The sequence below is a fragment of the Chrysemys picta genome, chromosome 15 (genome assembly GCF_011386835.1).
Source record: "Chrysemys picta bellii isolate R12L10 chromosome 15, ASM1138683v2, whole genome shotgun sequence".
Lineage (NCBI taxonomy): Eukaryota > Metazoa > Chordata > Testudines > Emydidae > Chrysemys > Chrysemys picta.
Window position 1 is genome coordinate 18,662,316 of NC_088805.1, and position 27,668 is coordinate 18,689,983.

General features: G+C 40.6%; 1 protein-coding gene across 3 annotated transcripts in view; it reads right to left on the reverse strand.

The window, feature by feature from the left end:
* ANKLE2 (ankyrin repeat and LEM domain containing 2) overlaps positions 1-27,120 on the reverse strand; it is a 62,493-nt gene extending 35,373 nt beyond the window's left edge. For 2 of the 3 annotated variants that reach the window (XM_042852583.2, XM_005295010.5), the window contains exons 1-11: positions 26,685-26,990; positions 18,961-19,449; positions 16,904-17,098; positions 14,204-14,397; positions 9,193-9,381; positions 8,750-8,872; positions 8,085-8,151; positions 7,229-7,410; positions 5,306-5,412; positions 3,998-4,191; positions 986-1,769 (exon numbers count right to left, since the gene is read on the reverse strand). In XM_042852583.2, coding sequence (XP_042708517.1) covers positions 986-1,769; positions 3,998-4,191; positions 5,306-5,412; positions 7,229-7,410; positions 8,085-8,151; positions 8,750-8,872; positions 9,193-9,381; positions 14,204-14,397; positions 16,904-17,098; positions 18,961-19,449; positions 26,685-26,904 — 2,744 coding nt within the window. In that variant the 5' untranslated portion in view covers positions 26,905-26,990. The other variant, XM_024108331.3, reaches the window with a different exon arrangement.
* Between the last annotated feature and the right edge of the window lie 548 nt (positions 27,121-27,668).

A 27,668-nucleotide genomic window follows, 5' to 3' on the forward strand; every position in this document is an offset into this window, starting at 1 on the left:
GTTTCTAGTAGGTAAATGCGTGCCAACTGGATTAGTTGCTCTTCACATTCAAATGGATTGTTTTCAAGCATGCTTTGATATAAGAAATAATGCCCATCCATAGGGACATTCAATATGCTTCACTGCAAGACAATATTAATAGTCAGATCAGAGGCAAGCTTGGAAAGTGTCCTTAAATTCAGTTTCATATATGTTGAGAACGTGAAAGCTATTTAGCACTTAATCTAATTGAAAGTAGGGATGTAAACAGCATTTTAAAAAAGTAACCATTTAAACTATTAAAACGTTATCGGTTAAATGAGTAACCGATAACGAGTTCGCAACATAGGTGCAGGAACTGGGGGTGCTGCAGCACCCCCATGTTTTACTTGAGGCTCCGCTGTCACCCCGTGTCCAGGGCTCCACTACTGGCGGTCAGGGCCCCAGGCGCAGGGCCAGCAGCCGGGACCCCACGTAAAACGTGGGGTGCCGCACTCTTAGTTCAGTGCCAATGATGTCAGTTCCACAGCAATGGTCCCGAAACAAAGCAGAACCTAGTGCCACATACACTATGAAATGGTACTGCTGCAACGTTTTTAATGTGCACATTAGGCATTTAAACTTTAACCGAATACATTACCAGTAGACTGATTGGTTAACTGGTTAACATTTTACATCCCTAATTGAAAGGTTCATCAAGCCTGCCTGATGAACAGGAGCTAGCTCACAGGCTGAAGCGTCTATTTGAAACCTCAGTACTGGAACAAAACTCCAGAGCTCTCTTCTTCATACCCAAGTTGTTTTACACACAATCTCTAGAGAGCGTGAAAGGACTGCATCTTTACTGTAGGAACTACAAAGCATTTTAAGGAGGTTTTTTTATTTTTTTCCAAGTGATTATAACTGGGGTTTGAAACTTTTTTGAAGAATTTCTTACAGCAAGGTTAAGAGCGTACGGAACTAGTTTTGCACGTATGGACCAAGGGACAAAAAAAGTAATTCATACCCAAAGAGGAATAACTTCTTTGTATTTTCATTTCTTGGTGGAGTCTTCAAAAGAAATCTCTGAGAAGAGGGCTCTTGACACAAATAAGCAGCACACTCAGATTGCACTGCAAGACTGCCAAGCTGCTGTGTCTCTTTGTCCCAAATACCAGGGTCCAATGACAGTCTTTCAGCTTCTGAGGGTATTTTGTTTTCTGTCCTTAATTTTGTATCTCCGGGCTTTTCAGTAGTAGCTGGCTCAGAACAGCTTGCCACAGAAAGTGCTGAGCAGGTTTTACCCAGCTGGTCCTTTGATATTCTGACCGGGCTCATTCCTTCAGCCAAAATTCTCTCATTCTCAGTTTTTGCAGTGATGTTGTTTGATTTCGCCACCAAACATTCCCCTGCCACTGCTTGGCCTTGGAAAGACAGTCTTTCAAATTCCGCCATTAAATTGGAGACTGGGGATATAAGGCACTCCTCTCCACCACGTGAATGTTTTCTGTCACTAGTTATCCTCTCATTAGTTACAGGGCTGCAAAATCCATTTTTGCTGGATGAAACCTCCTTCTCGTAATGCATGGAGAGGTCCGATGTTTCTATAATGTTTACTTTGTGCTCCATCGACAGGATGTCACACTCCGAATCTCCAATAGCATCTATACTCGATTCCTTAGACACAACAGGTGGGCTGTTATTCCGTGCTGCATTCTGTCTGTTTTTAATTTCTTCTAAGCTCATGTCATCGTCATCTTCATCTAAAAATGCTCCAACAGAAATTGAATTGCAGCATTTTTTACTTTTGCCTACAAACAATTTTAATAAAAAGATATAAATAAGAGGCTTGACAACTGAAGTCCTAGCCGATAAACTAGGAACAGCTCTATGGTCTTAGGTAATTGCATTATTGCATGTATGTTTCCATTTATGGAGACCCTTTTATAATCAGATGCATGTAACGGTATTAGTTAAACTACATAATCTTATAAAAAATATATACATCTTGTTTGCAATTATCCTTTTTTATCCTATTCATCTGAGAGAGATGTTTCCTGTACTTCTCACTTAAAGTGCCTGATTCACAGAAACCGACCAAGTTTCAAGATAAAATCAGAAGGCAGAATACGATGGCAAAAAGATATAGATGCAAGCTAACTATTAAGTTTGCCATGTCCTCCTACACACCAAAGGTTCCACTGAAGTTACATTGGCACAAAGACAAACCCACAAAAGAAGCTCAATTAAGTTCTCTTGTGAATAGGTACCTAAATATATACAGTCCTCTTTCAACAACAGGCAATGATATACACTTTACAGAATATATTTATTTCTGCAACATGGCCCTAGGTGAGCACACAAAATATTGCTGATCCTATTTCTACTACAATATTGCAATTAGAGATTACTGAAAGGTACATAGGAGTTTGGTAGAGTACACCTACATTTTACTGTTGGAGACAAAAAAAAGTGTCCACTTTTTCTATGTTAAGAACATTAAGTGTGTGCATGAGAAAGAAATTTAACATTGGACAAACCCTTTACTTTCCTGCAACTGACTTGGTCGATGATTAAGCTAGGAATTATATCAAAGTATCTACTTCAGCATCAAGTCTGTTCATTTGAGAATGCAGGACCGTAGATGTTAATGGGGAAAAAAATGGCAAAAGCAGCTCTCTTTCTTTCCAGGTCCACCTCTCTAAGTACATTGGAGGACCAGATGCCATATTCATGCTCCTCTGCAGACTTAGCATAGGATCACTTCACATACAAATTTGTTTGGATAGAAATAATTAAACCCACCAACAGCCAACTAGTAAGAGGAGAAATTCTGTAGCGCTGGGTTGTATGTGCATCCACTCAAACTAATGAAAAGAGAAACTGGGAACAATTGGTGCAGAGAGACTTGTATAACCCTGGTTACAGGAAAAATATTTCCTAATGGGGAACTGCTTTGAAAAGGGGTCTGTGCCTATAGCTGGTCAAAAAATCTGTGTCAAAACAGATATCCATCAGAAAATGCCATTTCGACAAAACCAAAATTTACTGTGAAATCGTATCAATTTCAAAGAAAATTCCCGCAAGAACAAATTTTCTGGAAAAAAATAAAAAACATTTGATTTTATTTTGTTTCAGAATTTGTTTCCACTTTTATATTATATTTATATTGTTTACATTACTTCATGATGGGTCAAAGTCATAGCATAATGTGTTTTAATAAAACACTGACAAAATGTCAGTTACACTGCAACAAACAGGAGACACTGATCTAGAAAATAAGAAAAAATGTTACTTCATATAGATTGAAATAGCTGCCTTTAATATTTAAAAATAGAATATTTTGACTGTCATAATGACACGATGTCATACTATGGATTAATGATGAAATCATGAAAATGTAAAAAGGAAAAAACCCCAAATTTTCCAAAACAAAATTTTTAGAATGATTTCCTCCCCCGACCCGTGTATTTACATTTTGTGGGAAATTAAAAAAAAATAAATTAGTTTTGTTCCAATTAGGGTCAAAAACAAATCCTGAAAGATCAGCATTTCCTGTGAAACAGAAATTCTGAGTTACGACCTGCAGCCCATTAAATTGATGCAAAAAGTTTGGTTTTAGGCCTTTGTTAGTGTGTCTCCTTTGCCCTCAACTGGAATGAATTATTTCTGTTTTAGAAAGCTGACTGCACTTCACAAAGGAATTCCCAAATATTCTGAGTGAAATCCAGGCCCCACTGAAGTCAGTGAGAGTTTTGCCATTGACTTTAAAGAGGCCAGGATTTCAATCCAGAATCTGTAATCCAGTGAACAACAGCATGCAAGACGGATAGTGATTAATGAGATATGATCTCGTAACCTCCCACTTCTCTAAAGTAATGTTTTTACATTGAAAGTAGAATAATATTTGAGTAATAGATAAATATCTGCAATCCAAAAAAAAAAAAAAGTGTTTTAATTAAATGTGAACTCCAAGCCCTGCTCAAAGTTTTTTCTTAATGTAAATCACTGTTTATAATAATGCTTGCTCTTTTCTTACCAGAAGGATGTGGAGTTTTATATCTGTTGCAGGTTTCATTTTCTCCTGTTTCTTGCTGAGCCTTTTCGCTCATTTCCCGTTGACTCAGGTATTCTTCTAATTTTTGCAACCCCTCCTGGGAAGACAGATCAACAAAACAGCCCAGAAATTCCCAGTATTCAACCCACGGGAACCCCTGCTCATGAGCTAACTCCCTGCAATAAATAAGATAAAACGAATCATTTGTGAAGACATCATATATTAGTATGACAATACATGTAATGAACATGTTTTATCAGCTATTTCTAGGCCTATGAAATTGTGAAACATATATAAGAATTCTGTAACAACCAAGTTCTGCATCAGCAATAATATGTATCCTTCTCCATAACATATCAAGTGTTATCTGTCACTAATTCCTTTCCTTTATAGTAATCCTGAAGTTTTACTTATTCATTGTAAAAATGCCTCAGCTTGTGATTTTTTTAAGATAACTGTCTAGGTATCAGGTGGAGAAATGAATCAATTACTGGCATAGGTACTTCTTAGTTGAAGTCAATCAACAATCTTTTTTTTTTTCGTTTTTTCAGAAAAAGGGTAATTTTAAAGAAAAGATAGAACCCACTCCTTGTTTTAAACAAGCTTAGATGTCTTAAAGTTTTTACATTTACGTGCTACCACAACACAGAAAATCTATCTTTTGTGGTAAGGATCCATGCATACCCCATACACCTTTCACAAAGGTGGACACTTTCTGTACTGTGTGGCTGGAGAAAGGATATGGGTATACCTTAACATCTTTTTCCATTTCACCAAACTTTAACAATTTTCCAGCTTCCAGAAAATGTAGACAGTGCTCAAATCTATTACTCAATTAGTTGACAATCTGATTTTCAAAAGGACAAAGTCCCAATTGCTAGCTTTCTCCCTAATCTGAAATACTCTGAGAAATTAAGCAAAAGAGTGGGTGGGGATTGAGAAAAAAGTTCTGGACATAATGCGGGTAACAGTTAAAAAATGTATTTCTTCTCCCCTTCCAGAGTAGTTAAATAGGTGGCCTACAATGTGCAGAACTAGATTATCATGATGGTCCCTTCTGAACTTAAGGTCTATGGGTGTCATTTTTTGAGTGAAAGCATTTTTTATTTACATAAAAAGTACAATAAGGACCCAAACAAAATATACATTGTAAAATATTTGTAGAAGAATTTTTGCTTTATGCAGCTTGTCCTTATGTTAACCATTAATGTGCCTTTAGTGCTGGAGTTTTTTAAAATAATTTTCTGGCTTATTGCTAACACATCTTTCATGCTGAGATTTTCTTAATACCTTCCAACTCTTTCAACTCCTCTTTCTGGATCAGATTTCCTGACATTGTGAAAGAAGCCCGCTCTCTCTCTAGGTGGAGTTTTCCAAAGCCTGCGAAATTCTTCTGCCTTCAAAACAAATTCAGAATGTAGACAATAAAACTACAACATGCACCTTTAAGTACACTGCAGCTAAAGTCTCTACCTAGAAGCTTTTTTGCTTCAGAGATACATTAGGTTGTTCAATGATGAATTTAGCTGTTCTTCAGTTGCATATATACAATTCAAGTTTAGCTATACACATTGCTCAACTATACCCAATTACAATTTGTGTCTTTCATTTTAGACACAAAATTTCACCCCATCAGACTTGTTTATTACTGTACACGATTGGTCTCATAAGCACCAGATCTTGAAAGTGATATTAAGCATAACTATGAAAAAAGTTACCACAATTTAAAGCTTCCATTACTAATTTCTGTACTACAGCGAGTCACATATTGGGTTTGACTGACTTTTCTAGATTATCTGTTATTGCCAAATAGAAACCTCTTTTGTAGCTACAGGGTGTGTATATCCTCCTTGGAGATTTTTTTTTTTTTTTTTTTTTTTAACATAGTGTGTGTTTTCTAAGGCCTTGTACACCTAAGCTATTTACATTGAATAATTAATTTATTTTCCGGGCAATAGCACAGAATGAAGTCTAATGATTGGTGCACACCAGAGAACAAAAGACATACAACTTTAGTTTCTAAAATGTTAATTCTGTAAACTCACCTACATTTTTAATCTCATTACACGTGATCCAGCCAACATTAATAGCTGAGTGCTACGTTTAGACTGTTACGAGTATATGCCTGTAGCCTAAAATAATGCATTATTTGTCATTTATGTCACAACTCCAGAGTATAAATTTTGAACTTAAATGAATAAATAAGAATGTAATCAAGAAAGGCTATTTAGGGGGAAAATAGCACACATTCTCAGTAAGTCTGACACATCAAGTGGTCATGAAGTGTCAAAGGAAAAAGCTCTCAACCATGTGTAAGCTACTGGTTGGAGTTAAGTCTCTTCCTCTAGCTCATCAACAGATGGAGCAGACAGCTCACTCAGACCAGTGGTACATCTTGCTGGTGACAACACCTGCCAGAAGGGTTACACATGTTAATTGCTATTTCTAAAGGTGTCAGACGAAGATGTACAGATAATAAACTGATGAAATGTCTGGATTGTATACAATTATTTTTGTAATAAAGATATATTGATATTTAACTGCCATCATTATGATTATGTTTTCCTATAATTTCATTAGGATTTATTATTTTTTCAATTGGATAAACATTTTACTAGTCTACTCTAGCAAGATTAAATGGTGATAAACTGATTCAAACATTTAGTATCAGTTTTTAGTTAGAATATTCTAGATCTTTTGCCATTTCTAGCTATATGTTTTCATTTTCATAAGTGATTAATAATTACCTCTAAAATCAGTTTTAGTTTCAGGCAGGGGAAACCAGGGCACTTATCTGCAAGGACTGTACAGATCCAGAAGATACATCAAGAGTCATCTGCATCTCAGAATATTTAACTAGGTCCCAGTAGGAAAACAAGAGTTTTCAACTATTTCTTTATTTTTACCACATTTCCCCATTTCCTGATACACACAGCCTCCTCAGATACCAAAGCTCCACAATCATCTGTTAAGAGGGTTCCAAAAATGGTACAAACGTAACCAACGCCCCCACCCCCCCCACCCCGCATGGTAAAAATCCATGTTTTTTCTGGAAAAAAAGAGCAATGATGCTGAACCCTCAGTAGGGTCTCCAAAACTAACAGGCTATGCCAATGAAGGAGCCATCAGCTTGGGCTCAAATTACTATATTTTGAAAGCCACAAGAGAATTAGGAAAGCATTTGGTTTTATGACATCTTCATTATATCCTTACCTTGGAGGGGGTCATTGGGCCTGCAAAAGCTCTCACTGACAAGACTGGATCTTTGGGGCTGCCACTGTGTTTAGGTAAAGCTGTAAGGGGGTTATCATCTGACTGATCAGGTGACCAAGGTGCACCAATCACTGGAGCTGAGGAATTGCCTTCTGCTCGCAAGAGTGGCACATAATATCGACCTAAAAATAAAACAATATATGATTTTTTCTTAAGAATCTAGTGTTACAGTAGTTTGCTGCCTCTTTCTGGAATATATTTAAAATGTCAGTACATCTGCATGCCCAGAAATTTGACTTAATTTCACTAGCAAAAGTCTTCATCTTTTAATTAAAACTCACTGCTTCTAATACTTATTCAATGCTGAAGATTTTATTTTAGGTCCCTTTCTCACAAAAAAGGAATTGCTGTACTGACATATCTGCTTCCTGAGGATCTTTAGCACTTTCTAAACATGCATGCTGTGAAAAGGTACATCCACATATCTGGCATTTAAAGACAACCACTAGGAAACAAGATGAAACCCTCACTTTATGATGATTTCTTGTGCAGCCTTTTGTAATTGAGTAGCCTAAAATCTCTGCCTCAGATTCCTCATCAGTAAAATGGGGATAATACCTACCTCACAAGGGTGTGAGGATTACTGTCTATTCTATAATCTCTAAATACTGATCAACAGGTCATCCAGTTTAAGACATTTTTCCTGTTCCTTGGTAGCACTAAAGTTTCTCTCATTGTAAGAGCACTGTTTATCAAAACATAAATATGAAAGTATAAGACAGAATGACAACCAAATTAACATTTTTGGACGTTGCATACACAACAAAGATTACATATTAAAGCTCTGAATACAAACCTTTCAAATATTCTCTTATTTTCTCTTTCAGATCCATCGATTTATTTTTGTTTCTTTCACAGATTACCTGTTAGAAGAAATGTTAGCAAAAATGTTTGTCAATGTTTAATTAGCAAAGCCCTCAACATTATTTTGTAATTCCCATGCCCATGTCTTTTTTTGGATACAAAAGGGTCCCCTGCTCCTTCAGAGATATCATCCACATGCACACCCCATACACTGCTTTTTTTTTTTTTTTTTAAACTGGAAACACATTTCAGTCTTTCCTATAAATAAGTTTTCTGTCAACATTCCAGTAAGAACCGTATGATTTGCCTCCACCAACGTGGAGCGTTGTTCAAAAAATCAAAACTTGCAGCTTTCACATTCAAATCTAAACTAAAAAGTCCTTTGTTGGGACAGGCCATTAAATATGATACAACTTGGAGGTAGGAAATTCTAGAGAGCCACAAACTAGAACCTTTCCACAGATGCAATCAATACTAAAAATTTATTCCAGCACTACAGATGGTATATTCGAATCCTAATAACCTAACATTCTCAAGCAAGAATCTACCTACATTAGTCAGGGGATCTGTGCTTGAACCCTACAAATCAAAAATTATATTGATGTACAGCTGAAATTATCACAGATCTGCTTCCAATGTGGATGTAGAGAAACTTACTTCTGCTGGAGTTTGACCATACTTGTTCCTTGGATTTTTTACAATGTCTGGGTGCGAGGTAAGCACATTAACCACATCCAGATTCCCAAACTTGCAAGCAAAATGCAATGGAGTATCAAATACCTACAACACAGGAAAAAAAAACAAAACCTATACCTTCATTGAACATTCTCAGCTTCTCATTCATTACCCAGACTTAGTATATACTTGGAAACATGATGTGACCAAACCCATATATTTATTTTATTTTTTCCATTCTAAAAATAGAGCCATCACCATGATTAATCTATAGGGCTCTTTAAAAAAAAAAAAATTAAAAAGAACAAATCAGGACACAACTTGTTAATTTTTGCTACTAGAATACTAGCAGTGACAATGCTCCAGGACACCCATGCTCTCCTTTTCATAACAAATGAGCGCCCTAGCAGATATTTAGCTCTCACCATTTTATCCGGCGTATTAAGGTAAAGGTCAACTATATATCTAATGCGCTCCTGCAACATTACTTCATCATCGTCTGGATACATGAGCCGCATAAATTCAGGATTTTCCAAAGTGTCTAACAGCAACTGGCTGATGCCAGCTTGATTCTCCTTGGCAGCAACATGCATGACATTGTACCTACACCCTTCCTGAAAAGAAAACATAAACATTAAGAACCATTTGAAATCTAAACAGCTTGCTTCCCTTGCTAAACTTAATTAATCTGACAGCAAAAACTAGCTATGGGTGTATCATTCAGTCTTATTTTAAAGATTTTTTGCTTTTTAAGGAAATATTTTCATGTTAAAAAAAAAGTACAGTAAAAGCTCTTTTATCCGGCACATCACCAACTGGCAAGCTCTATAAACCAGCATTTCTGATCGGCACTGAAAGTCTGGTTTATAGTGGCATTGGTGCAGAGCTGGCAGGGGGCTGGGGCATGAGAGGGGCTGCGGGGTGTGCCCTTGGAGGGAGTTTGGGTCTGGGAGGGGGCTTGGGACAGGGGGTTGGGGTGCGGGAGGGGCTCGGGGTGCCGGATGGGGGGGGCACTCACCTTGGGCAGCTCCCCATCCCTGCTGTTGCTGGCAGAGGCATGGCTAGATGGCTCTGCAGGAATGCTGCTTCCATCCCCACATCCCGAGCGCTGACTTTGCGACTCCCAGCCCATTGGCCGCAGTTCCCAGCCAATGCGATCTGCGGGAGGCGGCGCCTTCAGACAGAGGCAGCGCCTGCTTGCAGACAGAGCTGCCTGGCTGCGCCTCTGCCAGGAGCAGCAGGGACGGGGAGTCGGAGGTGAGTGCCCCCCCATCCAGCACCCCAGGCCTCCTGCCACACCCCAACCCCTTACCCCAAACCCGCTCCTGGACCCAAGTCCCACAGACCCTCTCACACCCCTAACCTGCATTCCAAACCCCTCCCTCGGAGTTAACTGGCATTTTTAATTTACTGGCACCCCCCGTTCTCCCACCATGCCAGTTAAAAAAAAGCTTTTACTGTAGTTTAAAAATTAGTATCAAAACATTTTTACGATGACATATTGCACAATTTTGGTAAGATTTTAAGTTATCCGAGTTATCCTTATAGCTGACAGTACTCTGGCCTTAAACCCACTAAATGCTTAGGACAGAAGTGAAAGGGGGCCAGTATACCTTTAAAAGGAGTATCACCTGACATTCTGAACTTCATAATCACTTCAACAAGAGAAAATTAAATCCATAAATTTAAAGTTCAGTTTGCTATACATACTACAAATTTTATTGTATACTGCATATAAAATTAACTCTGATAAAGTGTCAGCCTACTGGTAAATCTCCTCAGTTCTAAAGATTGTGGGTCTAGAGTAGCATTTTGGCAATTTTTTTCAGAGAGGAAAACAGATAAGCAGTGCTTTGTCAAGACGCCACAAGGCCTGCTTAATGACCCAGCATTTGCCCTATGTTACAAACAGTTATTCAATGGGTTTCAAGCAATTCCAGCCTTCCTTAATACTACATGGTTGGTAAGAGTTCATCATTACTGAACGATATGAAGCTAACCCCACCCTCAGAGACGTGCTCAACTTCTGCACTCCAACCTTTTTGGAGTAGTTGTAAAACAAAAACTGCAAGAAACAAAAACTGCAAACTTATTTCAGGAAATAGTTAAGCAGCCATCCAACATTTTAAAAAATCCTGCAGGTTAATAATGCATGAAGGGAAAAAGTAGGAACAGAATACTTAGGGAAAGTTAGAGAATTCTCAGGTTTCTGTTTGCTTTCAACTAACATTAGATTCTGTTCTAACAGAACTACTCTCTCGGCAATATCTCTAAGTGTTCATACTACTACAGGCTTGAATTCAACTCTGCTCCTAGGCAACAGCTTTCTGTCCATGTACATTAAAATTTAACTAGTATTATGAATTAAGAGGACTTCTTAGCAAAAATAAAGAATATTTTAAAATCCTAAGTCTACTTTTTATATTAGGAAAAGTGTATGTCTCATTTTATGTATTCTGGTAGTTGAATCAGACATTCTTTAAGAAAAGCCCATACCTACAAACACTCTTACAGATAATGGCTTAAGAGTTTGGTTACTTATTAAGACACCAAGCAGGGATTTTAAACACACAGTTCTGTTCTGAAAACAAAAGTAAAAATGTATTAAGTACTGCAATACCTAACCCTTAGTTTCACCCTTATATTGAAAGAGCTGCCAAAGGTATTGTTAGTGTTGGTGCAGAGCTTTGGATCTGTGCACACCTTCACTACTACAGGTTCTTTATAGTAACGGCTAATTGTGGGCAAACTACGGCCCGCAGGCCAGATCCGGCCCCTCAGGGCTTTGGATCCGGCCCGCAGGATTGCCTCCTGTGGGACTGCCTCTCAGAAGTGGCCCCTGGGCGGGAGTGGGAGGGGTGGGGAGAGGGCTCCACGTGCGTTGCCCTTGGCTCCAGGCACCGCCCCCACAGCTCCCATTGGCCGGGAATGGGGAACCGCGGCCAATGGGACCTTCGGGGAAGGTACCTGGAGATGTGGAAATGGCAGCGCACGCAGAGCTCTCTGCCCCTCCTCCCCCCCCCCCTCCCCAGGGGGCCGCATTGCTTCCTGGAGCAGCGCGGGGCCGCTGCCACCCCGGAGCTCAAACCCCTCCTGCACCCCACCCCCTAACTCCCTGCCTTAAGCCCCTTGCCTGCACCTCATACCCCAACTCCCTGCCCTGAGCTCCCTGATGCACCCTGCACCCCTGTGCACCCCAATCCCTGCCCTGAGCCCCCTCCTGCACTCCAACCCCCTTCCCTGAGCCCCCTCAAAAACCCGCACCCCTCCTCTGCCCCAATCCCTTGCCCTGAGCCCCTTCCTGCACACCGCACCCCATCCCACACCCCGCACCCAAATCCCCTGCCCTGGCCCTGCATACAATTTCCCCACCCAGATGTGGCCCTTGGCCCAAAAAGTTTGCCCACCCCTTCCTTAGTTTGTCTCTCCCTATCTTGGGGTTCATTTCATAGTGTCATTCTGTTCCACTAGCTCTCTCTTTCTAGCATAGATGTACATAGCTTCAGACAACTTCTCTGTATCTTGTGTCCAAATAGCACTTCATTCAGTCCCCTACAGCAGGCATCATCCACTTTTGCATCAATACTGAGGATAGAAGCATAAGGCTGCCAAAGCCTACACTGATATCAGCTGCACCAAGGCCTCAGGCACAGACTGTGTCAACAGTACTGGTGTTCAATGCTTTGACTCATTTGCCCTCTGTCAGCCTGGACAGAGACCTTGACATTCATTTGCTTTGAACTCCCATGGTCAACACTGCAACACTACTTCATTGTACTAAAGTGGATGGAAAAAACTCATTATGAGAGGAGACAGCAGGTTTAGCAATATTTCCTTCTGCTCTGGGAAATGAACACACTAGCCACAACAGAACTGGGATAATGGGATGCCTTCTCGGATTGCTTTCAGCATCTAGGGCAGAACATGCTGCACAGTAGGTATCAAATAGGTTCCTCTTGATGTGGATCAAACTTATTTCTTCAGCAGAGGCAATGACTCACTTGTCAGTCTGGTAGTCCAGAGTAGCAAGGAAAGCCAACACCAACCTCAGCAGCACATCAAAACACCAAAAATTACACAGCCTCAACCTGTTCTGGTGTCGGTGATTCACCTGTCTAGCTGGGTACCTATAGTTTGTTCAGGGACAACTTAAGCCCTATTCCATTGGAATGATGCCAAACACTTCCCCCAACCTGGAAGCCCAGCTGTGACTCTTCACTAGGTCATTCAAGGCAACAGCTAAGGATACAATTTAGTCACAGAGGTCATGGATTCCATGACTTTACCAGACCTCTGTGACTCAGCTGTGCATCCCCGACCTGTGGCTTCAGCCAAAGCAGGGGCAGTATGCCCTCCTTGCAGCTGCGGCAGGAGCCAGGGCTGTATGCTCCCCCTCTCCCCATGACTTCAGCAGGGGCCGGAGCCGTGGCTGTGCACCCCCCTCCATCCTCCGCTGCTGCAGCCAGAGTTGGGCGTCCCCCGCCTCCTCCCATGGCAGCAGTGGAGGTTGGAGACGGGGCTGTGAACCCACCCATGGTGGTATAGCTGGGGCTGTCATTTTTCCCCTATGGGGCTCCAGCTATCATTCATCTTTCCACCTCCCCCAGCCCTCGCTCCCCTGTTATTTTTAGTAAGTCAGACTGGTCACAGCTCCTGTGAATTTTTGTTTATTGCCCGCAACCTGTCTGTGACTTTACTGAAAATAAGCATGACAAATTCTTAACCTTAGCAATAGCCTACAAATTTATCCTGACTTGCTGGACTTACAGAAGAATCAAGATTCAGCCACCAGGATCTTCAATAGCTTTCTATAGGATAAGACTGCCCATGGTGGCATACATGAAAAATATCTAACAGCCACGCCGTTACAGAATCATAGAAATGTAGGGCTGAAAGGGAACTTGAGAGGCCACCAAGTTCAGCCTCCTGTGAGAGTGCTGACCTAGTGACTTTCAGCTGATCTGCCTCTCACCTCCTCCTGAACCTCAGAACAAAGATATATATTCTTGACGTATAGCACAACACTTCCTCCTTTTTCTCCCTACCTGTGCTTCATGAAAAAACTCTCTCTCCATATCAATAACCCAGTCATGAGATTTATCCCAAGTATCTGCAATGCCAAGTGATAATTTAGCTTATGCAGGAATACTTCCAGTTCTTCCTGTTTATTCCCCATACTCCTCACATTTGTGTATAGACATCTAAGATGTTGAGCAGATTCCCCCACTGATTTGACTCTTGTTGCTCTGGTGACCCTACTGTAATTTTCCATGTCCCCCCCCAACATCTAGCTTTCTGTTAAGGTTGCCTCCTTCCTGCCCGTACGGTCTTTTTTTTTTTTTTTTACAAGGCAGAGAACAGTCATGCCTATCAGAGAGAGTGTATCTGACAGCATTCAAGGGATTTTTCCAATTCTACTTTGGAAAACATTCTTACTTGTACAACTGTTGGGTTGTCTCCAGATCCAATCAGATAGCGTGGGTTACTCCAGATAAGTTCTGAAAATGTTGCTTCATCTCCTTTCTCTACAGCTTTCCGAAGTTTGGCAGTAAGGTCCTGGGTACGGGGACTTTTATAACTGTTGGCTCTTTCTTTATTAACTGTTTCTGTCTCAGGGGAGCATAAGCCATCTAACAAAACAAAAAAGTTTTATATTATTCTTGATGCATTTTCTCCAAAATATGTTATTTTCATATCCTCTGCCACTGAAATATGCTTTTAATTTCAAATTTTTAGAGTAAGACCACAAATGTTTGTCCATTAAATACTAGCAGTTTGTAATGGGGAAACAACTATAATTTCCTTTTGCTATAACATAGTACACACAGAGTTTCAAGGCTTTGATTTTAACTGGTGAAACTGATCATTGCCAGTCTGTTTCCATGCAAAAAGAAAAAATTATTTTGCAAAAATCAAAATTTACAAAGAAAATTAAAAATATATGTTGAACTTGTAAGTGATTTGCTCTTTTGCTGTCAATTCTATCAATTAAGAACATTATGAAATATGATCAAATGTAATGATTTTATTTCTGAACCTGTTAGGAATCTGTCAACTCAGTAAGGTTTGAATGTACAATTACGGTGATTTTTAAAATATCTTCCCAATTAAAAAATGTAAATGATTAGAGAGAATATTGGTTGAAAAATCAATAAATAAAATAAAATAAAATCCTACCACACCTGTCCATACTGCAATAGGCAACATGTATATGGGCTGTGTAAAACATATTATGTTAGCTTTAGTAAAACAATGCACAATAAGTTTGCTTCATAATCCATGTGGCTATTGGCATGACTGAACTCAACTCTGAATAAGACCAATTTATTGGTTACTACTGAATAAGACCAATTTATCGGCTACTATAAGGTGGGTGCATAACTGGCTGGATAACCGTACTCAGAGAGTTGTTATTAATGGTTCCCAATCCTGCTGGAAAGGCGTAACGAGTGGGGTTCCGCAGGGGTCTGTTTTGGGACCGGCTCTGTTCAATATCTTCATCAACGACTTAGATATTGGCATAGAAAGTACGCTTATTAAGTTTGCGGATGATACCAAACTGGGAGAGATTGCAACTACTTTGGAGGACAGGGTCATAATTCAAAATGATCTGGACAAATTGGAGAAATGGTCTGAGTTAAACAGGATGAAGTTTAACAAAGACAAATGCAAAGTGCTCCACTTAGGAAGGAAAAATAAATTTCACACATACAGAATGGGAAAAGACTGTCTAGGAAGGAGTATGGCAGAAAGGGATCTAGGGGTTATAGTGGACCACAAGCTAAATATGAGTCAACAGTGTGATGCTGTTGCAAAAAAAGCAAACATGATTCTGGGATGCATTAACAGGTGTGTTGTGAGCAAGACACGAGAAGTCATTCTTCCGCTCTACTCTGCTCTGGTTAGGCCTCAGCTGGAGTATTGTGTCCAGTTCTGGGCGCCGCATTTTAAAAAAGATGTGGAGAAATTGGAAAGGGTCCAAAGAAGAGCAACAAGAATGATTAAAGGTCTTGAGAACATGACCTATGAAGGAAGGCTGAAAGAACTGGGTTTGTTTAGTTTGGAGAAGAGAAGACTGAGAGGGGACATGATAGCAGTTTTCAGGTATCTAAAAGGGTGTCATGAGGAGGAGGGAGAGAACTTATTCACCTTAGCCTCTAAGGATAGAACCAGAAACAATGGGTTTAAACTGCAGCAAGGGAGGTCTAGGTTGGACATTAGGAAAAAGTTCCTAACTGTCAGGGTGGTTAAACACTGGAACAAATTGCCTAGGGAGGTTGTGGAATCTCCGTCTCTGGAGATATTTAAGAGTAGGTTAGATAAATGTCTATCAGGGATGGTCTAGACAGTATTTGGTCCTGCCATGCGGGCAGGGGACTGGACTCGATGACCTCTCGAGGTCCCTTCCAGTCCTATAATCTATGATTCTATGATTTTACGATAATTGGACTGAAAACAACTGAAGACAATGGAAGGAAATCTAGCCAAGATCTTTTGCGTTTGTACAGCACCTAGTAAGAGTTCTGGTCAATGACGAGGGCTCGGAGACACTACAATAATACGAATAATACAATTATCCTTTTCTCTTAGTCTTACATCAAGAAGCAGCCAACTTCAATAGATCCCACAACTCCAATCTGATTCCATGCTCATTATTTAGGACACAGTAATGGTACAGTTGCCAATATATCAAAAATACACTTTATTTTGTTTCTGAACATAATTCTTGGTCTTTTGAATTTCTAGGAAACAGTTACCTATCACTATGCAGGAGACTTCAGAATTCTCTAGCTGACAGAGTAGCAATGGATTTCTGTTGCATATTTCTAGCTTTTTCTCATATTAATGGACAGATTAAACATGGGCTGTCATTTCTCTATACACAATGATAGCAGTCCCATTTGGACTAAATTAAGGGCCGCAATTCTGGATTAAGATCTCCTTTACCTTAAAGAAAAGGTTGAAAACAATTTTAATTTAAGATTCCAAACCTTTACTCTGCATTTGTGAAGGGCTCATCTGCTATCATACTGATTAGCAAGTTTTGTGATGTCAAAACTCTCCCCCCACCTCCCAAAAAAGTTATTATAGTACAACGCATGAATTTAATCTATACAGACATATGCTTTTACTCACCTCTGTTAAATAATGGTCCTATTTTCACTGGAGATAAAGATAAGGATGACTTGCTTGGAGATGGGAAGTAATCACATATTCCTTTTGCAAATTTCTCAGCATCTTCTCTGTTGGAGAAAGCTTTAAATCTGGAGCCCTTAATCATTTTAACAGCTTGCAGAGCTTCCTTTCTATCATCATAAACATGCACTTTTTCTGGAATAGAAACAGTAGAACTAAAATTAAGTTCTCTCCATAACACCACACTTCAAGGTCAAATTTAATCATGGAAATCAGAGTACAAAGTTTTCCAACTGGCCTTCAAGCTTTGTTCCCAAATTGTCTTTACCTACCAAACATGGTATGCTAGATGCAGTCTGTAATAAAGAACATACCTGCTAATGCTGCAAGTGACCTTTATAAATTTTACCTCTAAAACTAGGTAGGCAGAATTTCATCACTTCCAACCAGTGCCAGATTGGATGGAACATAATATGTGGTGTCACTGCAATGTTTTCAGGAACTTTTGCTAGAGGGAGAGATGCAATGGTATTAATAGCACAAGAGCATCAATCTCTCTTAAAAAAGATGACTTACCATCTTCACCAAGTGAGATATAAATGTCTCAAATCAAGATCGAAAGCTAACATATATAGTCATGAATTCTTTTCAATATTCTTTTGTATAGGAAGATCTACTATAAAAGTGACTGTCATAATTTGAAGACTTCCCAACACAGAACCTTCCACCGTGTCCTAAGCTTTTTATTAAGTAATATTCTATTCTGTTGGACACTGGATTTATCATAAAGAGCAGGACATTCTTGAGAAGGAATAAATTACCACTGCTTCAGAGTGTAAGAGCCCCATCTTCTTTTAGAAGATATTCTGAATTGTTTTCTTGACATCTTAGAACAGAGAAATTTAGTAATATCTTATTTTAGGCTGCATCAAATGAGTAAATAAGAAAGAATTATATGATCTAGGCCTTGCAATATCACATGGCTATGAGATGTGAAGGAATATATAGAACTTGGTAATAAAAAACTACTGATGCTATCAGTTCAAACCTACATAAACAAGGGTTGACTGCTTCTTTTTCTGATTGATTTTTTTTTTGTTCTTGTTGAGAGGTGGTGTAAAAGTGAGAGAAGATAAGGAGAGAAATTATTATTTTTTCGCCTGAGTGACATCTATATGCTCATGAATGCCAGCTGTTATGGTAGAATAAGTGGAATGACTTATAACCGGGATTCTATACAATGGAAGTGATGCTTACTGTTTTTTCCTATCACTTCTAGACAAAACCTTCAAACAAGCAAACAGTGTAAAACCTCCAAAATAATTGCAAACTGCCATTAAAAAAAATTATCAACTCATACACAGATCCCAATCTAATTAAAAATAGACAAGAATTTATAAGTAGGGTCCAGCGTAAACAATTAAAATGTCCCCAATCCATGACTGTTTAAAAAACGAAAACATCAAAATTTACTAATGTTATCTGTAAAATTAATTCCATCCTTGAAATTGAGTAAATTTACTTGTAAAATTAATTCCATACTAACTCCGTGAAATTCAATACTTTGCCATTTACAGTCATGAATTTTCTTTAAGAAATAAATTTAAAAAATCATGATTTACACAGGGCCCTGTTTATAAATTCTAAACACTGAAAATGAAAATACTGGTGAATACATCTAATTTAAAACAATACGTGAAGACCTTGGGACAATTCTTGTTTCACAGACCAGAAGAAGCTGCAAAATAACTTACAATATGTTCATTGGGGCAAAATAATGTGTTAATCAATGTTGTAAAGTACCATATAAATGTACGTTATATAAATTATTTATATTGCATTATTTGACAAAATATGCAGAATTCTAAAATACCGTGCACAGAATTTTTAATTTTTTGACGCTGAATTCCCCCCAGGAGTAATAACACTATATACCTAAAAAAGGAATACACCAGCTGGAAAACATTATTTTCTTTTGTAATATGTAATGTAAAAGGCACATGCTATCTCTGACCTTCAAAAACAGTCAAACATATGAAACTGTAAATGTAAATTACCATTTCTTGCCAATATGTCATCATAAACGGGACACACGCCATAGTATAGAGGAGGATCTCTAGATGGTGTCTGAGCATTTATTTGTGAATCAACATCTACTGCTCCACAGACTGATGCAGAACAGGTCTTGTGCATTACAGCTTCCTCTTCTGGGGGATTCAGGCCCATATTGTACCCAAAGTCTCCCTCTTCAGAGACGTTTATATGACTCTTGTGGTTCACTGCAGTAGATTTCAAAGCTCTTTGTATTTCTGACTGGCTACTATCAAATGCAGTGTTTTCAGAAGATTTCTTTGAAACAGTGGATGCATTGATCTCCAACCCTCCCTGTTGTTCCAACAAAAACTGAGCCAACTTTTTTTCAAAAATAAACCTGGTGGTTGAGGTAATAGGTCCACACTTCAGTCCAGCTTTCACAATTTCTTCTCTAAGATCATCAGGCGTTAGCTTCTTCAGTCGAGACAATATAGTATCCATTGTTATTTCACCTGGAAAAAATACAAAAGTGACATCAACTGTAGCTACAAACACTCTGCTCTTTTCTGACTACTGAAATATTTTATTAAATGCAGGGGAAAGCATGACATAACTAAAATAAGTTATCTGCTCATGAAGGTGAGAACTATGTAGGTTGCACAAAGACAGTATAACATTTTTCCAGTCAACACAGAAAAACATTTTTTTAGAAACTAAAATGGCTCTTCTCCTCTCCCTGTTCTTAGGGCAAACAACTGGAAGTATAACTGGTCACCTTGACAGATTTCCCTCTCCACCACCAACACTTCATTTTGCCTCTGACCCATCCACCCCGAAGTTATGGGGGTAGCACAGGAATTCTCTTACTACAGGCATAGCCTCCACTATGACACACTGCGTGTTATCCTGCATGGTTCTCTGCCTCTAATACCCATGCTCACAGCTTCCGCATTCAGTCAGGAAGCAGAGGCTGTAAGCAAATATCATCTCAGTGTAAATTATTACATTTCTTACCATCAAAACCCACACATGGGACTTTACTCTGAAGATCATAACTAAGCTTAAGATGTGTGATTACAGTTTGTTGGTGCTAAATGGTACCCATGCTTTAAAAATCACCTCACATTATACTACAAGATACCATAAAGACTACAGCTTTTTTCAACTATAGAGTCTGGAAGAGTGTTTCTGAGGGAAAACTAAGTTGCACTGTCATGCTGTTTGGCCTTTGAATTTTTTCCTTAAACAGCAACTACCCTACTAAACTATCCCTTTACTTTGCCACATATCTATCTTATTAGCACATTGGGGTGAGAAAGCAAGGAGAGCACAAATCATAAAACAGTTAAATTAAACTGAAATATACTTCGCCTCAAGTGACCATATTATTAAACACATTTAAATAAAGTAATTATTTTTGGGAGGAAGCTGAGACATTGTTATAAATAGATCCAACTAGTATGGGCCATATTTATCTCATATTTGCTATCAAAAGTCAAGTCCCTATTCTACAGAAGGTAGGAATAAATCTGGAGATATGAAAGGTTGTATTTGCATACCATGGCATCAGGACACAATTCCTGCCCATTTTTTTTAAATCAAAAAAGGTTTTCATTTTTGCAGCATTTACTACTCCTTTAAATTGTTTTAAGCACTGTGTTTTCAAGCAATAATTAAAGCTATGTCTACACTGCAGTTTATGTCGTTAGAACTTCTGTCACTCAAGCGTGTGAATAAATGTACTGACATAGTGCCAGTGTGGACAGCACTATGTCGGCGGGAGAGCTTCTCCTGTCAACATAGCTTTTGCCACTCACAGAGGTGGTTTTATTATGCCAACACAAGAGCACTCTCATGTTGTCATAGAGCATCTTCACCAGATGCACTGCAGCTGCTTAGGGCAGGTCTACACTTACTTCCTGGTCCGGCCGTAAGCAATCGATCTTCTGGGATCGATCCCGGAAGTGCTCGCCGTCGACGCCGGCATCGACGGTTAGCCTACCTGCCGCGTCTGGACCCGCGGTACGTTCGAACTAAGGTACTTCGAATTCAGCTACGTTATTAATGGAGCTGAATTTGCGTACCTTAGTTCGAAGTGGGGGGTTAAGGTGGACCAGGCCTTAGGCACAGCTGCACCACTGCAGTGCTGTACATGTAGACATGCCCTTAGTCTTCAAATCCATTTTTCACCCACCCAGTTTGCCAAAACTTTCAGTTTTCTGCAACAGCTATACTTATGAATTAATTTCAGAAAGACTCTCTATTATGTTAAGCCAACTATATTTCCCAGACATGCAGCATTTAAAATATTTTAATCTTAATCCTTTGTAAACAAACAATCTTCCAGGCAGGAGGGCTGATGGAGATTTCTGAAAATAGGCTCTCCAAAACAACACTAGTTTGGAGAATACATTTGTCAGTTTATTATTGCCTTTTTGTTTTATGAACAGCATTTATGACTGTAGCCTTCAGTATAGGTTAGAACCTCCATTTTGTAGTAGGAACATGCTATGTATGGAAAACTGACACTTTTATTACATCAACATTGAATAGTTCTATCCTGGTACACCAATAGAGGGGGAGTGCTCTGCAGGTTGAATTCTTTTAGATCAACTATTTATTGTGTGCGTGCACAAGGTAGGAAGTGCTTTTATGGTTAAGTCTAGGGTAAAACTGGAGACCGAGGGTAAAAACTACAAAACTAATACAAATTAAGTAGAAACTCATTTTTCTTTCCCCATTTTCATTGGTAAAACTGTAAAGTGCAAGGATAAAATATGCATGGAAACTTACTCACTGATATTTTATTTGAAATGATTTAACTACCTGAAGGTTCCAAGTTAAGGAGTTAAAAGCCTGTCTATTTTAGAAGAAATAATTGCAGTTTATTCTTATAAGTATAAATAAAGTTACATAGAAAACCAGCCAAAAATTGCAATCATGTCTACATTAAAAATTGTTGGTTTTAGTATTGGGAAAAATTACAGGTGGATTTTAAATACCTAGCTTCAGCTAAAAAGAATTTTCAAATGTTATAAAAATTCTGCCCTTCTAACCCATTTACCTAGCTAAAAAACCGCACAGAAAAAAAAAATAGGGTGCTATTTGCATGAAGCTAAATATTGCAACATTCTAGAGCTCACGGGCTGACATTTGTCAAGACATATTTTGTATATCTTTAGTTCAGGACTAATAAAGACTTCAGCTCCCAGAACGCACCCTATTCACAAGATGTAGAATGATTCTGTATGATGCACTCCATTAAATGCCATACCATTTTAGAACAGAGGAACAAGTACGAGGAATTTCACTTCAAAAAGTGAATTTGAAACCAGTGTTTTGGTAAACAGAATAAAAATGTTTTGGTGAAACTCTTAAAAAGTTAAATGGTTAGAATATTCCACACTTACGTAACATTTTCCAGTCAAGAATTTTACATACTATTGCTGCTTTACAAACTAACAAATTTAACTAGGACACTAAGATACGGGAATTTTATTCCTATTTTAGAGAAGGAATCAGTCTTAGAGTGCTCAGACTGTTGATTCTTGAGGGCCTTCTATTAGCATCCCTACTTCCCATACACTTCAACAGGATTCTCAGATCAGCAAGCCTTGTGTGACCTTGGGCAAGTCACTTAAGAAGTCTGCAGCAGAGCTGAAAATAAAAATCGTATCTCCTCATTCCTGATACCGAGTCTTAATTCCAAGAACATTCTTCCTCTCCAAAACTTGTTCACAATATGAATTAAAAAAAGTTATAAAACTCAGCTATGATAGGAGCTGGAGCCACATTAAAACCTGCTATACTATTTAGTTTTATTTCCTATGAACTGTCAGTGAAGATGAAAAATGCAATCAAGCTGAGAAATAAGCAAAACTAAGCGTGAACATATTACAGACTTATGGATAATGAATGCATTGATAATACTTATGGATAATGAATGCATTAGTAATTTAATGCAAGGAAGGGACTCATTAGAGCACTTCCTCCTATTTCTAAACCCCAGAACCAGAACAGCGTTCCTGAAATGCTCCCTAAGACCAGAATCCTTTTCTCTCTCATAGAATTATAGTACAAACAAAAAAGTTATGCATTTATATAAACAGGCAAAAATTCTACATTTGCTGCCGGCTGGTGATTCAGTAAGTTAAAATTAATTATAGTAAAAGAAAATATTATAATCCCTCCATGGAACACTGAAGGAATACATTCCAGATAGAACTTAAAATTCTTAATGGAAAACAGTTAGTCTTTCTGAAATATGCAACAAGTAGAGAATATTTCATATGCACATTAGAGTTATCACTACACCACTTCAATCTGTGGTAGTGTGAAATGATAAAATGGGCAGGTATAATAAATAATATTAAGCTATGTCTACACTACAGATCTTACAGTGGCACAGCTGCAAGGTCTCCCATGTAGCCACTCTATGCTGACGGGAGAGAGCACTCCTGTCAGCATAATTAAACCACCACCAAGGAGTGGCAGTAGCTATGTCAGCAGGAGAGCATCTCCTGCGGAAATGGCGCTTTTGTCAGTGAAACTTATGTTGGTATGGGGTGGTGTTTCTTTTCACACCCCTGACTATTTTCACCAACAAAAGTGCTAGTGTAGACATAGCCCTAGTTTCAAGACCTTGTTACTAACATGAAAAGAGCTTTTGACGTGGATTACTGTAGAAAAAGAGCAATCTGGTAAAGAAACATGGTAGCCATTCTGATATGAAAGATTTTTAATTTCAATTTTTTTTTTTTGACATTTATTGCTTCCCCCATGGGTTACTGAATTTGTCTGTCTTCATAAAACCATTTGTTTCAATATTCAGGAAGTAGAAATCTAATTCCAAAGGCAGCCTAAGCTATGATATGTTAAAGCAGCACAGATTAAAGGTTTCACAATTTATGTAAACACAATTTAAGTGTTAAATTTTGCTTTTCGATTGACATCATGTGCCTGGTGGGATTTTCAAGTGATATTGAAGTTTCATTTGGTATAATCACCTTTGTCGCATGTAACTACCCTTTGAGTTATATAACCTGGCAGTTACTCAAAATTTATCATGATAGTGACAACATCGATACAGGGAAAACCACAAAAATGTTTCCCAAATGAAAAAATATATCCGTCAGTTTAATGATTTAAACTTTTAATCCCAAGAAATCACGCTAAAAATTTATTCTTTGACAACCTGACACATTTGGGTATCAGATGAGAAAAATCTATCCTTAACTCATTTCATTTTAATTTTTATCTTACAAAAAATATTTTCAACTTCAAATATGGAATGATTTGAAGTGTAGACAGCACTACAATAATTATGTTTTCTAGCTTAATGTATAGGGTCCTGCCAGTTATTTTAAGCAGACTTTACAAAAATGAGGGTGAACACTTAAGTGTTAACAGCTGTATGAAACAGGGACTTTCCCTCCCCAAATACTAGGGGAAATCTCAAAAGTAGTGTTTCCTCTTTCCTTCTTATAATAGTATGAAACAACAAAAGAGCAAACGATTCACCCAATATAGGATCAATCTGACATGAGCAAACAACGGCCTAAGACATTATCCCCTTTTCAAAGACAGTAAAACTACTAACACACGAGTGATAAAGCAACTTACTTTCCCAGGATACTCCTACCTTTATTGCCATTTCACTAGTTGCTACATACACTCCTTAATAAAATTTACAACTTCAAGCAGAACACACATTAACAAAACATACAAGAACTTGCAGTTCTCTCATTCAAAACTGAATTTTAAGTTCTTGGAGTTTGAAGAAAAATTGCGACAAGTATTTCAATGAGATCATATCATTATCTTTGAAAACTCATGGCGATCAGGGGAGGTCCCGGATGATTGGAAAAAGGCTAACGTAGTGCCCATCTTTAAAAAAGGGATGGAGGAGGATCTGGGGATCCACAGGCCAATCAGCCTCACCTCAGTCCCTGGAAAAAATCATGGAGCAGGTCCTCAAGGAATCAATTCTGAAGCACTTAGAGGAAAGTGATCAGGAACAGTCAGCATGGATTTACCAAGGGCAAGTCATGCCTGACTAACCTAATTGTCTTCTATGACAAGATAATTGGCTCTGTGGATGAGAGAAAAGCAGTGGACGTGTTATTCCTTGACTTTAGCAAAGCTTTTGATATGGTCTCCCACAGTATTCTTGCTAGCAAGTTAAAGAAGTATGCGCTGGACGAATGGACTATAAGGTGGATAGAAAACTGACTACATCATCGGGCTCAATGGGTAGTGATCAATGGCTCTATGTCTAGTTGGCAGCCAGTATCAAGCAGGGTGCCCCAAGGGTCAGGTTTGTTCAATATCTTCATTAATGATCTGGAGGATGGCATGGACTATCCCCTCAGCAAGTTTGCAGATGACACTAGATATGCTGGAGGGTAGAGATAGGATACAGAGGGACCTAGACAAATTAGAGGATTGGGCCAAAGGAAATCTGATGAGGTTCAACAAGGACAAGTGCAGAGTCCTGCACTTAGGATGGAAGAATTCCATGCACTGCTACAGACTAGGGACCGAATGGCCAGGCAGCAGTTCTGCAGAAAAGGACCTAGGGGTTACAGTGGACGAGAAGCTGGATATGAGTCAGTGTGCCCTTGTTGCCAAGAAGGCTAACAGCATTTTGGGCTGTATAAGTGGGGGCATTGCCAGCAGATCGAGGGACGTTATCATTCCCCTCTATTCAGCTTTGATGAGGCCTCATCTGGAGTACTGTGTCCAGTTTTGGGCCCCACACTACAAGAAGAATGTGGAAAAATTGGAAAGAGTCCAGCATAGGGCAACAAAAATGATTAAGGGGCTGGAGCACATGACTTATGAGGAGAGGCTGAGGGAACTGGGATTGTTTAGTCTGCAGAAGAGAAGAATGAGGAGGGATTTGATAGCTGCTTTCAAGTACCTGAAAGGGGGTTCCAAAGAGGATGGATCTATATCAGAAGTCTCAAACACATGGCCCGTGGGGTTATTCTCTGCGGCCCGCGAGCTCCTCGCGGCCCCCCGCCCTCTCCCAGCGTTCACCTAGAGTGGCTCCGGCCCGATGCGCACCTGGGGCAGGGCAGGCCCCCGCACCGCTCTGGGAAGTGGAGGGAACCTGGGGGAGGAGGGGCGCAGGGGTGTGTGTGACTGTTGCGTGTGAGGGGGGTTGGAATAAAAAAGGAGAGATGATTACTGGGGTGACACTAGTGACACAATATTGAGAAAACAGTGGGCAGACAACATGCGAGAGGAAGAGGATCTGGAAATTGGAGAGGAAAAACAGGGAAGGAACATCTTAGAAAAAGAGTGATCCCTGGGGGTGGTGCAGACAACATGTGATGGGGAGTTGGAGACAAGCAGTAATGCTGCCTGCAGGCAAGTCTATCTAGCCAGAGGCATCTGCAGGAACACAGGCTGGGGAAGGAGGTTTGGGGCAGGCCAGCCCCACGACAAAGAGCAAGGGTGTGGCAGGCTCGGCGAGAAGAGAAGCGACGAAGCAGCTGCACGGCTCTCAGGGGAGTCGGGTCCTGCAAGGGGTCGGGGAGGCGCTCGGTGGGCAGGCGGCAGAGACTGGGGGCTCTGCGAGAGGGACTGACTCCCCGAGGAAAAGGGCCCATGAAGAACCGGGGAGAAGCACCTGGAGGCCCCGAGATCTGCGGGGGCCATAGGGGCGGTTACCCCAGGCTGCGGCCCCGTCAGAGCCCGGCCGTTCATCCCTCCCGCTCCCGGCTTCCCCGGAGTCTCTCACCTGGGCGGCTCCCACTGCAGCGCCGGCTCCCCCCGGACAGCGGGGGTTGCGAGGGGAGCGGCCCCAGAGCCCTCCGACCGCCCGGCCTCCTGTCCAGCAAGCGGAGCAGCCAGCCTACCACGCCGATCACCGCGCAGGCGGCCAACAGCTCCCAGCCCGGCCAGCGGCCCCAGCCGGCCCCCCACAGGGAACCCCAGACCGACCCGGCCCACCGCTCCATTCCCGTCCCGTCTCAAGCCCAGGCCAAGCTCAGCCCACCCGCCTCACACCCAGATCCCAGACACTCCTTTAACAAACGCCCTTTAGGGACGGTACCTCAGGCAGCTTCCCGGCTTCCGTCTCCTCCTCCCCCCACCGCCCCCCCTCGCGGGCACCGCTCTCGCGCCCGCACTTCCCCGCGTGCGCCAGACCCCACCAGCGGGCCTTACAAGGACCCTACTCCCCCCACCCGGGCGAGATTAGGTCTGTCCCCTCCACTGCCTGAGAGAAAAACAGATCACGGAGCTGCCTGCTAGGCACTCAGCTCCCCCTCCCACCTACACCTCCTGAGTCCTGTCCCAGTGCATGATGGGAAAGCAGAACACACAATAATAAGCTGTTCACGCTACTGCCTGATGGGAATTTAACAACCGCTCGGCTTCTAGTGCCCCGCCCCGCCCAGCCCAGCCGCCGGATGGGAAAAAAACATGACTGGGCTCATAGGAGCTGTGCCTCCCGCGCGCTGTCTGAGGGGGTAGCGGTGACTGCACGCGCAGGGGCCGCACCGCGGGGTTTTTGCCCTTTCCTTACCCGCCTCCTGAAGTCATGGATTCCTGGGGGTGAGAGCCCGGCGCCCGCTGCGCCCCAGGAGTTGCTGCGGGGCTGAGGCTAAGCCCTGGGGCTGCTGCATGGGCAGGAGCCTCCCGCAGGGGCTGCAGGGGCTGGAGAGGGGAGCAGAGAGCGAGGGCTGCAGCTGAGCTCTTGTTAGAAGTTGGTTTTGAGCAT